Genomic DNA, 13,411 nt, shown 5'->3' on the forward strand with positions numbered 1-13,411 from the left:
CCTTTTCATCATAATATAGTTAATTCAGTTAAAAGGGAACTAACATACATGAAGAAAAACATGCTTCAGATATAAATTTCATTTATTTTTGAAATGGGTGGTTGTTACCAAATGAGAAGTGGCAGTGCTAGAACACAGCCTGTTGGCAACCAAAAACTTACTTTATGAAAAAACAAAATACTTCTATTTCTTCTACAACTTGATTAGGAAATACAGTCAACAATAAGAGAAATTGAAAAAAAACAACTTACTGTTGAACAATTCAAATTTTGAATAGTGTATTTCTCTGAGCTTCCCACTCAATCCTGACTTTAAAGATGCTTTTACGAATGTCTAAAAACCAGAATTCTCATATCCAAAAAGCTGTGTGGATAACCCAAGAACTCCTGTCATCAGCTTAAGACTCTCAATATTTATTTGTACAGTTGTTAAACTGTTTCTGACATACAAGAAAAAGCAACATGCAACATTAAAAAAGCAAGTAAAAAACGCAGTGTAGAAAAATACTATTTCATACTTTTTATTCTGGAGAGAACTTTGAAAACTTCCTTAACTATGATATAAAAACCACATGACATTTGATCTCAACACAAATCTGGGTGCAGCAGCCACCTCATCAAATGCATTTGAAGGTTATTCAGCATTTTACACCAGTGCATTCTCAGAAGTTGGAGTTCTAAGGTAGGCATTGCTCTTAGTCCTTGTCACAGAAATAAAGACTTCAAACTGTGAGAAATTCACAAGCCATAGGAGTTCACATCTTATAATCCTATATTAGCAATGGATTCTAAAGCACTCTCTTGCTTGACTCTGAGTTTAGCTGCTAAATTACTCAATGTGAACACAAAAGGCTTGGGATGTGAAAAGGTTTGTTTCTGAATTTTTCTACACTGAAACACACAGTAACTTCTGCACTTCAGTGACTCAAAACATCAAAGCATTAATATTGTAGGAAATTAATTTTTAACATACTGCATGAAGTAATGAAAATACCTTGCTAAACAGAACTTCAGACTCTGAGGACAGGCTCTGCAGCAAGACTTATTCATACTGACTTTTCATTAGTCAATTAATTTCCCTTGGTACATGCTGACTAATACAGTTGTTAGTCCTTACCAGTAATATAGCTCCAAGTTCAAAATAAAGGATGGCTTTAACAAGTGCTACACTCTGTCCCAGTGAAAATAATAATCTACTAACAAAAAATTATTTAAGTGATACAACAGGAATAGAATTACAAGCATCATTTGGTATTTTGAGGCAAAGATATTCTTGAATTTAGCAACGATTTCTAGTAATTAAAGAAAAAATACAGTGGGAAAACATTTTAAATTATAATTCAGGGTTTTTGCAGTAAAGTCCTTTAAGTCACACAATAGCAAAATAATTTTTCGTCTAAATTTAGGTATTAAAATGCACAGATTATCAACACACAGAAAGAGTCCTCACTTGCTTTTATAATACTCCTTAAATTTGAAAATTGTAACAACAAATGAAATCCCTCTTCAATCTGCCCTCCCTGATCAATGCTAGATTGTAAAAATGGAAGTAATTTTCTCTTTTCAAATGTACCATATGATTTCACAGGCACAATGCATTTCCAAGAAGCAGTAGGAAGACTTGAAAAATAACCTTCCATCAACTATTTTAATCATACTCGTAAGTAGCTCAATATTTATTGCCTGACAGACAATGTAAGATAAGAGTATGTTCAATCGGTAGAAAATATCAATCAAGGAAAACTTGTCACACATCATCTGAATAAAATTCATAATTGGCTAAGGTTTTTTGTGTCACTTTCTTTAAATCCTCTTCCAGAATAATGTACTCCTATTTCTGTGGTTGAGAAAAGAGAATTTTCTTTTTAGTTCATGTGCTGGTTGCACTGGAAGTTTCATCAATAAAACCCCCAGAAATCTGGGTGCTTAAGTGGCCTACAGTTTCTTTGAATTACTTTGAAAAACTCTGCACACAAAGAGGTTTGGGTTTTTTTTGCAGATTTGTGTCTTTTACCAAAATACAGCCTTACCGAAGGCTGTGAGAGACATTCAGTGTCCCAACAAGCTGGATGAATGAGCATCATCTTTGGATAAATGCAATTCCAAGTTATTAAATCCAAGACAATGAATTGCTGGAATAATGAAAGAGCCACATTGGTGGATGTGTATCACAGAGGGAAAAACACCAAGAACAAAATCACTGTTTAATGTTCAGTAGCCACCAAAGAGTCAAACCAGACCTTAGGATGTAGGGAAAGTGAACAAACAACAATGGCATTACTGTATTATGTTACTGAAACAAGGCAAAGTGAGTGTTTAAAAACAGATTAAGGAGGCAGCAGGAGAAAAATTACAAGTCAGAATACAGAAAATAGAAAATAGGGAGGATCATTTTAATGCCCCATCAGCCAAGAACAAAGATACAATATATGAAAAGTAAAGGCAAAATTAAACTTTCTGAAAAAGAAATACCAGGTAGATTTAATTTGCGGAACTTCCTGTAACATTATTTGGAAAAATACATAAAAGAAAACAATCTCTAACTATATATGTTAAAAAAAATATAAAAATAAATATTATTCTTATACTGCACATAAAAATATAACATATAAGAAATATAACATATACAAAATATAACTACTCTGGGTTGAAAAGACATTGCCCCTGATGAAAATCAGTACCACCAATAGTGAGTTTTGCTTCTTCCTCACCGGACTAACAAGCACTGGGGGCTGACAGAGACAAGATATGGTATGAGTGACTACCAAAAGTCTACTTTTTCATGACAAGGCAGGTAAAAACAAAACTATTTTTCTGTGTAAGTCCTGCAGACAAAACCTGGATAAAATGTGATTTTGAGCTTCTGTGTCCTACATGGAAATTACACATGTGAAGAATTTCCTTGTAGACCACTCAATTCAGTTAGGAGCCAAAAGATAACATAAGAAATACAGAAACATTAATTAGGGGATAAAACTGGAATTTACTAAATCTTCAGAAAAATGGTGTGCATTTTCTATGGCTTCAGTGCACTGACTTTAAGATTCAATGGAGAAAGCACATACTGGAACTTGTTCTGATCAAAATAAATACATATACAGAAATGCACTTGGGAAAAAAAAGAAAAATCCCTCTCTCATTCTCTTGGAAAGAAAAGATATTTTCATTACTTTTCTAATCCAGCAAGAAACCTCAGCAACAGAATGGTGAGTAGCTGGGCTGTGAGAATGTGAGCAGCTGCTGTTATTATAACTAAAGGTCTGTCTCCGGCTTGAGCCTGAGAGACCACATGTTCGGCTGTCCTCTCATCTCGCCATCCTCACCAATTAACTATTAACATGGAGGGCTGGACACATGCTCTCAGGGGCTCTTTAACAGGCTTCTTGGAGAGTGGAACAACTACACAGCAGGGCTCTGGGAACTGAGTAATGTGGGGTATAAGGAACCCTCAGCAGCTTTGCTCCTCCTAATGACAGTTTTCTCCATGGTACAGTGCCTAAAGAAGGATGCATGAAGTTTCACAATTAAAAAAAAAATAATGCTCTTATTTGTTTAGGACTGCTAAGCAGAGATTCTGTAAATAATGGTTTGGTTGTTTTTTTTTTTAATTCAGAATATTTTTACTGTAAAACAGTTTTATTAAAATTTTAAAAATCAGCTATTAAAAAGTAATATATAACCTCACTCCTGACTCACTGGGTATTGGTTTACATGGAATTTATAAACACAAAGCAAAAATCCACTTTCCAGGTAAGTTTGAAACAAACAAAAAACTTCATCCTTCAGTTTGTGTCTTAGAGACGCTTCTGGACTTCTCTAAAATACGAACATGTCTGTTACTGACATGATATATAAAGAAGAGTACAATGAGGCAGGATGTATGTCCCAATTATGGAGAGGCAATTCCAGTGTTCCAGAAGTAGGATGCTAGTTTTACATTCACAAATTCTATTCATTGCATTAAGTTTAACTGTCAGTCTTTTTGAAGGCAAACTGCAACCTGATATTTAAAAATAAGTAAGGAGGTGGAGGCAAGCACTGCAAGAGGAATATTCATACACTTTTGACTAGAATGGTAAAACTAGAAAATAGAGTTCCTTTATTTTCAAAGCAGTAAGTGCACCAGGTAGCTGGATAAATACCATTTGCAGGTATTCAAACACCTTTAACAAAATGCAATATATGTGAGTCATGGACTTACCTAAGATAGGATCTAATCTATTGATAAACTCACCAATGATGAAAACATTTTGCATAATATAAGGTTTTATCCAGTACTTCTTTACTATAATCAAATCAAATATCTGAAATTATAGGTTCTCTGTGCATTGTGAATAACAGTTTTGCTTTTGTAAGTTACATTATCACTCACAGAACAAAAGAGTACCTGCATTTTTCCTTTTGATAAAAAAGTTTATTTTCAGAAGATACATTTAAGTCTCCACGTACTCTCAGGAAAGGTGCTCTGAGCTGCTCATGGTTGCGCAGTTGGGAAAACTACTCTGAGACCGTAACTGGTTTGTTCCTGGTCGCAGTACAAGGGGATACTGGAATTACAGAGTAAAGCTGTACCTTTGAATTCCTGGCTTTTAAAATCAAGATCACAAATCACCATAAGGAGCATGACAGGTGAAGACAGTGGACTGAAAAGTCTTGTATTAAAACTCCAAACAGCATTCTGAAGGCTCTGGGAAAGTGCCTACAGATGTTGCAAAAAGTAATTAAAAAAGGGATTACTATCAAGTTTCTTGCTTTTTTATACAGTTTCTGAAATTTTGATAGTTTTTCAAAAGAAGACTAAGACCCACATAGAGCATACCTGTACTTATTTTACACTTAGGTCTTTGTTGACTTTGCAGCATGACTGTTCCACAAAAGTATAAAGCATAACATACAGCTGTGCTTTAACTTCACTCTTCAAACTTTTCAAAACATCCCAAAAGTTCCTCTAAGTGATGTGCCAGCCACGAAGCAGAGTAGAATTCCTACCTGGATAAGGTGAGCAGGCACTGTGATGATGCAGGCGGACAAGGATTTCCTGAGGAGGCCACGGAGAACATACAGAAATTTTGTAAGGCTGTGAATATCCTCAGGAGAATCAGTGCAACAAACGTCATCACCCCACACCAGGGAGCCCAGGCTCTGAATTCCTATCCGCAAAACATTCCTTGTTTTTTTCTATTGGGGGGAAAAAAACCCGTTTATTATTTTTGTAACAATAGGAGGAATACAGTTTCCAGAATGCAAATCCATAATAATTGCATAGTTTACGTAACCATAGCTTCATCTCAGTCCAACATACAGAAATTACAAATGGAATGGCATTTTTTTCCCTGACTGGCCATCATGCTATGTCAGACAAGAAAGTACAAATGTAAGAGACAGCACAGAAATATTGAAAACCACTAATTTGCATTTTTTTAACCAGCATATCTAAGTATATTCTGACACAAAATCCAGGAACACCATGAATTTTCATATCCTTTCTCTACTCCACCACTGCCTTAAAAAAACATGCACAAGAGTATTTTCTCCCAGTTCTACACTAGTCTGCTGGAGGTGCCTGAGAGGAATCAAACACAGCTTTTCCCTTTCCACTGTGTTACTTCCATAACCCGACTGTGCTGAGTGTTTGCTTCAGCTTCATTTTCTCTGCTCTCTCTCAAGGACCAAGGTCAGTGCTTCACCTCTCCACTGCATGGCCCTTGCACTGTCCTAGAAGTATCTGAGTATCATCTACACTACTCTTTCCAGCCAATGAAGGAAGGTGTACCCACGGCTACAGAGAAACAGAGTCTGATGGGGACATCAGCAGATTGTCTCTTAAGGAACACACCTTCCTGAAAGTCCTTGACATGAGTGTTTCTGGGTCTGCTTTAGTTACCTACTGGCCACTGGAATCCAAGCTGTTGTGACATACAGAATCCTGACCAGCCTTGTGTGTTACCCACCTGCAGCCTGCTCACTGCCCTGCAGGGCACTGGCAGAAGAGCATCCAAAAGAGGCAGTGGTGAAGATAAAGCTCCTTTTCTGAAGGGACAGATTACAAGGCCAGAGTTGTAATCTGTTTATGCAAAGTAAAATGTTATCTCTCGTGATGACAAATCACATTTCTGCTTATTTGATGTGACCTTTCCTGGTGATCTTTGAGAAGGATTTTAGGTATATTTGCTATCAAAAGCTAAGAGAGAGAGACAATAAGCTCCTTTGATGAAAGACTTCCTGCACAAGGTGATCAAAGAAACATTTCTAGAGTTCAGGGTTCATACATAAAGGTCAGAAATTTTAATTATATACACATGCACATATATATATATATATATATAAGTCCTAGTTCTGATAAACAGAACTTTCAGGTGATTTTTATTACTGAAAAGTGTTTTGATAAAGTGTAGATGCTGACTTCCAACAGCTGCAAGAAAGAGCAATTATCAAGCACAAAATGTTGCACAGCTGCTCTGGCAATCCAGAGGAAAGGTTTTGACAAGAGAAGAGGCTGCTCTTCCAAACACTTGCACGTCCATATTGGGTAGACAGAGCCTGAGTTGTTCCTACCACATGGCTCTGCATTTATCCAACTTGTCTGTCCTACACAGTGAGCTGATCTGCCAATTCCCTTACAATCTCTGTGAAAGCAATCTGTGTTTAACTCTGGCAGATTCTTTAGTCTCAGGCTTTGCAGGATTTTAGGCTTTACTTGTGAAAAGTTAACTTTTTACACCACTGTGTGAAGATCAGGACAATAGCACAGGACAATATGACCCAATCTGACTTCCCTGCATGGTATTTTGTAGGCTTGGATGTTCAGAGTTTTTAAAAATAACAGGAAAAATAGAAGTTAGTCTAATATTCCTTAATTACATCTAATAAGAGCAGATTCAAGCAATTCTTTATGCGCAATAGGACAAAACCAGGCATTTAAGAAAACCACTTTATCCAGATATAATGGATATTGACCAGGTAGAGAAAGGGTTGCAGGATTGCAAAATTTCAGAGCAAACACACAAAACTCACAGAAACTTTTTTAATGAGAAAAATACTTTTTCTTATGAAGAACATTCATAAGAGCGACATACAAACTGAGGAAAAAACAGTTCTCTTACTGCATATGAGATGAGAGATGCTTGTTTCCCAACATCAAAGATAAAGCTTTTCAAACACCAGATAATATCAGATGTATTTATTTTGACCAGGAATGGAACTTCTACCAGTATAATTCTGTGAGGCCCACAAGGACCTGACAAACAGTTTATTTCATAAAAACAGGAAAAAAGTAAGTCTAATACTTCATAATAAGCTTACTGTAAAGAGTAGGATAACATTTTTTTAGATATACCACTAGAACTTGTATACTTTCTTTAGTTTGGATTTTTTTTTACTTTTTTAATATAATTTTTGGAACCGTGTTTGATTTGGCAGCAAGAATTCTGATTATGAAGAATTAAAAAAACCCAACTCCAAGCAAACAAAAAACCAATCTCCCACAACTTTATTACCCTGAAGGCCATTCAACTTGAGTTCCAAAGAATATGAAAGAAATGTTAAGTAAATACAGTTGCCTATGAAAGCTCTGTTGTCAAACATGAAAAACCCCAAATATTCTGAAACAAACAAGTACTAATCTTTATCACTTAAAGCCATGCTCAGTTTACAAAGGATTCAAACTTAATGATCAGCAGCAAAGAGTCACGAGGAGGATTTAGAAAGGAAGTAAACTTGATGCTTGTATTAATATGTTATACTGTTCAGACTTTTGACTTTCCAAATAGACCTTGGCAAAAGTTCCAGTCAGTGTGAACAAACCAGTTATTGCTTTGGTCAACTTTAACAAAATTTTTCTGTATCCTAATACCCAAATAGGAATTATTGTCCTAAGGTCCTTTAAGGCATGCAGGACAGTCCAAGTATATTTATCTATGAAGGCCAACAGTAGATGGTTGTTTAAAACTAATGTTAACTGACCGTATTGGGTCCTAGAGATGCCTGATCATTTTATCAGAGATCTACCAAACCTCTCATGGTACTTTCACTAATTGTCTTAATTGTGTCAAACCATCTCTCAGCTGGTGTGAGTCACAGTCTCACTTTTCTTCAGATCCCTCTTCAGATAAAGGAGTGGTAAATCTAAGTGTCATTGTCACATTGGTGTGAAAGCAGCCAAAAATACCTGAAAGTTTTACCAGTCAGGTAGAGGATTATTTGGGGGTGCAGGGAGGAGCATGTACAAACTTTTCAGAAGCTTTTACTATTATATATGGGAAAGGACACAGGTCCAGAAGAATCCAGGCTAGTCCTTACACTACAATCTTCATACCTGCCTTCTTAAAGAGTCCTTCTAAAGGCTCAGTAAATAGAAGAGGATATGAAGTAGCAGAGAGGCAAGTTGCTCGTAGATTCAGCAGATAAAAAGATGCAAGGTGTGTTCTGGGCCATAACTACATTCAGCTCTGGATATATTTTCAAGAAGTGTGTAGTAAGTCTTGTAAACATACAAAATTTGAGAGTACAAAGAAAGGCAATGCATGGAGAAAAGTGGAATCTTAGAAGAAAGTAATAGAAACCACTCCAGGAAATCATAGGCATTACCTCCCTTGAAACAGAATTACACAAGTGCTAATGGCTTTCTAGATCAATAAACTGGCCTGAAAAAGGACTTCTCTAACTTTTAAAGCTTTACATCATTTAGCAAAGATAAAGGAAAATTCACCTAAGTTAAAGTTCTAGCTTTACTTTGTTGACACTAGTAAGACATTTTGAAACAGTCAACAACAGGTACAGACAATAATGATCTGTGATGTTTACTTTTTCCCTACTTGCAAGCAAAACCACCCAGATATTGGCTCTGAACAACCTCCATTTCCTTTCACATGTAAAAAAAATTCAGGAATATAAAAAGAAAAATAAGAAACAAGAGCCTAATCAGTTCAGTAGGAGGCTGTTTGCTGGCTGAAGGTCGGCAGGGTGTTTGTTTCACTCAGGGCTGCTCTTTGCAGCCAACAAGCTCTGGGGCTGCCACAGGACCTGTCACCGAGCAGGAGGAGCATCTCTGCCGTACGGGAGGATGACACCACATGCCTGTTGCCATGGCTACCGCAGCGAGTGGGGAGAGGGGCCTGTCAGGGACCAATTTCCTTCTCCAGACTGGCACTGCCACCAAAGGGAAGGAAAGATCTCCCAGAAATCTCAGCAGAGACTGAACACTGAGCACAAATAACCTAAATTTACACACAAGTGGTTTGTGCAGGTCATGTTTCTAAAACACACTGTCAGACACAAAAACATCCTTTCCAACATTATCTTCCCTGCAAATGTGATTTCTAAGAGTGAACTGTGGATAGTACACAGCCTTGTATAAATTCTTTCAGGTCCTCCAACATCCATACTAACTGACTTCTTCTCTAGTAGCATTTCTGTTGTACAACAATAATTACCTATCAATTAAGCATCCATACATATTCATTTACTATTTTATTTCCATCAACTCCAAAGGACTCACATGCTACTGAATATGACCAAGAATATCTGTCAGGGCACTGCTCAAATTAGAAAAAGGAATTTCAGCCTACATTGTTACATTGTTTTTGATTAACCTCAGCATGATTTATGAAGAGTACAGAGATCCTTAAGTCTGGTAAGCTGTTTTGATTCATAAGCTGAAATAGCATTCTTATTTCTTTATTTGTGTGTCAATGCTCACTACAGAAAGATTTAATTATTTAAAAAAATCATTCCGGTTAAAACAACATTGGAAAAATCTGAAAGTTTAAGAATAAATGCTCAACCTCAAGCATCTTGAACACATTATTGCTACAGCAATTTGAAAAAATAATGATGTAGGGGAAATTGTGTTTTGCTTAATTACATTATATTTGGCCCTCCATTTATTAGCTAATTGCATAAAATATGCATTTTACTAACGCTGTCTTACAGTTCTTTCTTGTATGGTCTCCATATTGGTAACAGGTAAAAACTCCAAAACCACATTACAATATGAACACCACTATGTATTGTCTTTGTTTCACGTTAATTTGTCCAAGGCCTTCTTGTGTCACCCTTGAAAATCCAGAAAACATTAGTTAGTTACAGGATTATAGAAGAGTAGGAAGGTCTCCAGTACCTGGGGATCAGAGCCATCAAACCCTCCCTGGGAAATGATCCTCTGGAGGGACTGAAGCAGCCTCGCATAAACACCGTTCATGTTACTGTTGGCAAGAAGAAATAGTTCAGTTACACAATTTTATACTCTCCTGTATGTCTCTAACAGCTGTCAAAAACCTAAACATAAGCAGATACATCTTCCAGTGCAAGTGTCATACAGAAAAAACTGCTAGAGAAATAAAATCCCCCTAAAACTCTCTGAATACAGTTGACATTATAAGCAGTGCTTCGTGTTAACTAGTTCAGTGCTCAGACATTTAGTGAAAGCTAAAATCTCCAGGGATTAAGATAACTTAATTATGTCAGGCTCACTTACATCTAGAAGATTAATGATTTAATGTATCAACTTAAGGTTGAAACCATTACAGAACACTGCTAATCTTCTGTACCTGACAAAGATCTACCCAATTGTTATTCCAAGTCTGCCTAATCAATGCCCTGATGAACAGAGTTGACTTTTTATCAATATTTCCATGCATTTTCACTGCTTTATTTGCATGACAGCAAAATTGCATGGTAGCATTTATTTCATGTACTATTTAGAAAAGATAAAGTTCAAACAAACAAACAAACAAACAAAAGCAAACTAGTGGCTAAAACTGGAGTTAAGCAGACTTAAAACAAAAGGAAAGTTCAGCAAATCATCTTGTCAAAGACTTAGAGGATCCAGTTCCTGCATGTCCAAACACTTCAGTTATCCATCCTGGCTGTGCTCTCCACTCCACAGGCTGACACATACAAAGGACAGAAAATCCTAATCTGTACTTTCAAAAATCAAGCCAGTTGTTCACTTTTAAAAGAGACATAGTGCTTCTCTTAAATCCCACAGAGGACACAGGCTTGGGGGGCTGGGCTTGAAGCAGGTTCCTCTGCAGCTGAGGGCTTTAGGCCTTTCCACCTCTTCTGGCTTCCACATTTTCTTTGAGACTCACTAATTACCATCAAGGGCCATGGAGTCAAACCTCCTAGTATAATTCTTGGGAAACATGACAGATTATTTCGAAAATTTTGCCTCTAAAAATATTCTAATTTGCTCTATCTTTTATATATCTGGTCTGTTAACAGTCCAGATCCGAAGGAACTCTGAAAGATCTCTTGGTCCAAACGTTAATGAAACTATAACCATTACTTTAATAAGAGCCAAGACTATTATCCAAAAGCATTTTACTAATGAATACCTAAGCAGCACCAAATAAACTTGCTTTCATACTTGGTACAGGAGGGGACAAGTTGTCCTGAGAGGTATGTCAGATTTGCAATGATCTGTCTTATGCATCATTGCTTCAACCCCAAATTCTACATTTCCTTCAAGAAAACAGTATCAATTCAAATCCAGCCCACCAATACATTTGAGTTATAAACATCTACAATCAAAAGAGTTATATGGTCATAATAATTTTGAGTTTTGAAATAATGTCAGAAAACATCAAAAGATGACCCTTCTCAGATGCAATCACAAATGAGAATTTTCAAATTAAACTCCATTTACTTTTTTTTCAGATTTACTACCCTAAGAAGGCAACTGGTTAAACTGATTGGCCTTAATATTTAATACTCTTCATGAAATTCAGAGCTAAAAATTAACTGGCAATACATTATCTCAACATGATATTTAATATGAAAAGTCTGCCTTGCTATACATAAAAAGAGCATCTCAAACAGGAAACTTTAACTGTTGAAGTCCATACTTTCCTAGTGTTAGTAGCAAAAGGAATGGCTGTTTATGTGATACCTATACTGCCAGGCAGGTGCCATTTATAGGGTAAACTTTAATCCCCACAGGAGTCAAAAATGTCCTCTCTGTCCATGTCTTCACACGATTACAACACCCACACACATCCCTTGTTGTGCACACAGTGCTGTGATTTTCCCCCCATTTTTGCCAGAGTTTGACATGTCCTGCAGCACTTCACACCAACCAAAAGCATCTGGATAATCCTTTATCCTTCTGGAAAAGACAGAAACTGCCACTCACGAACATCAGGAAGGAGTTTGCAACTATCTTGTAGCCCCAGCCAGGAGCAGAGGATGTGAAATACGAAAAGATGATTGTGGACAAACATTCAGCTTTGTGTATCTATCACTAGTTTTGGTCATGAGTATTACCAGGATAACTCCAGGGATGCCAGAGAGGACACTGCAATCAAAATACTTGCCAATTGCTGATTTTTAAATTGATTTTAAATTTAATTGTTTGTTTTTAAAAGTTAGTGGATAAAAGAATAAAGTGACTACAGCACTAGCAGGATTCAAGGGTCCCAAAACTAAAACAAACAAATAAAATAGATTTTTAGTTAATCCACCAGAAAAAGATTTGCAGCAAAGAATGAGTTAAAAAAAGATAATGTATTGTGTATAGACTTTTTAACATGTAAAAACAGATGCTCCTCTACCCCTTGCTCAAATATTGTTTACTTGAATTTGAACCATGTTATATAAAAAGAACATGAAAAATACTGTGGAAACACTGTTTATAAAAACAAGTTGCATTACCCTTCTGGCAATGCTTGTCACAATATTTAAGAAAGGAAATAAGATATTTCTTATTTTCTAATTTTTAGCCTTTCTTTGGCTTTGTTACTAAACACCATTTAATTCTGATAATGAGTTTAAACAATTCCTTCTTTACTCTTCTTTTGGTTAGTAATTTAGTAATGGATAAAGCAGTAGCTGGCAAGAAGGTATCCTGGTTACAACAAAGTCTTTGACTTCTCTGTTGATAGTTTCCAAGCAGTTAACAAAGGTTAGGTTATCAGGGGTATGACAAATAGCCTTATTATGCACAAGGAGATCCCATTAGGCAAGACAGTCAAACCTGTTTTATCTAAATTTATTGGTAAATCTAGACTCTAGATAAATTTATTCTTTTTAAATAGCACATGCATTCTTAAGGTAAGACTCTGCTGTATTACTGAAAAACTACAGCTTAATTATTTTAGGTCCTTTGATTATCAAACCTTCTTTTTCGGTAGTTGCAACAGAAGGACGAGAATAGAAGCAGAGAGATAGAAAACAAGTGTTGTCTGCGATGCACAGAGTTACGCAGAGGGTATTCTGCCTTCCTGCTAAGGAGCAGCTCCAGCAATGCAACAGAAAGGACACCAGGATATCCCAGCAACAGCAGGCGGCAAACAGTGGCTGTTCAGCCACACAGCCCTGTTAGCCTGACCCCAGCATTGGCACAGGACACAACTGCCCTGCCCCAACATTGAAAATGAGATAAGGAAGAGGAGGTTTAAGCCTTCTTTTGGCAC

The 13,411-nt window shown here is 36.6% G+C and overlaps 1 protein-coding gene across 1 annotated transcript in view; it reads right to left on the bottom strand.

Moving 5' to 3' along the window:
- Positions 1 to 13,411, bottom strand: part of ELP4 (elongator acetyltransferase complex subunit 4) — a 139,469-nt gene that overhangs the window by 87,848 nt on the left and 38,210 nt on the right. Inside the window, exons 6-7 of the mRNA XM_071559065.1 lie at positions 10,117 to 10,201; positions 4,989 to 5,177 (exon numbers count right to left, since the gene is read on the bottom strand). Coding sequence (XP_071415166.1) covers positions 4,989 to 5,177; positions 10,117 to 10,201 — 274 coding nt within the window. The remainder of the gene's footprint in view (positions 1 to 4,988; positions 5,178 to 10,116; positions 10,202 to 13,411) is intronic.

This window comes from Pithys albifrons, chromosome 6, assembly GCF_047495875.1.
Source record: "Pithys albifrons albifrons isolate INPA30051 chromosome 6, PitAlb_v1, whole genome shotgun sequence".
NCBI classification, from domain to species: domain Eukaryota; kingdom Metazoa; phylum Chordata; class Aves; order Passeriformes; family Thamnophilidae; genus Pithys; species Pithys albifrons.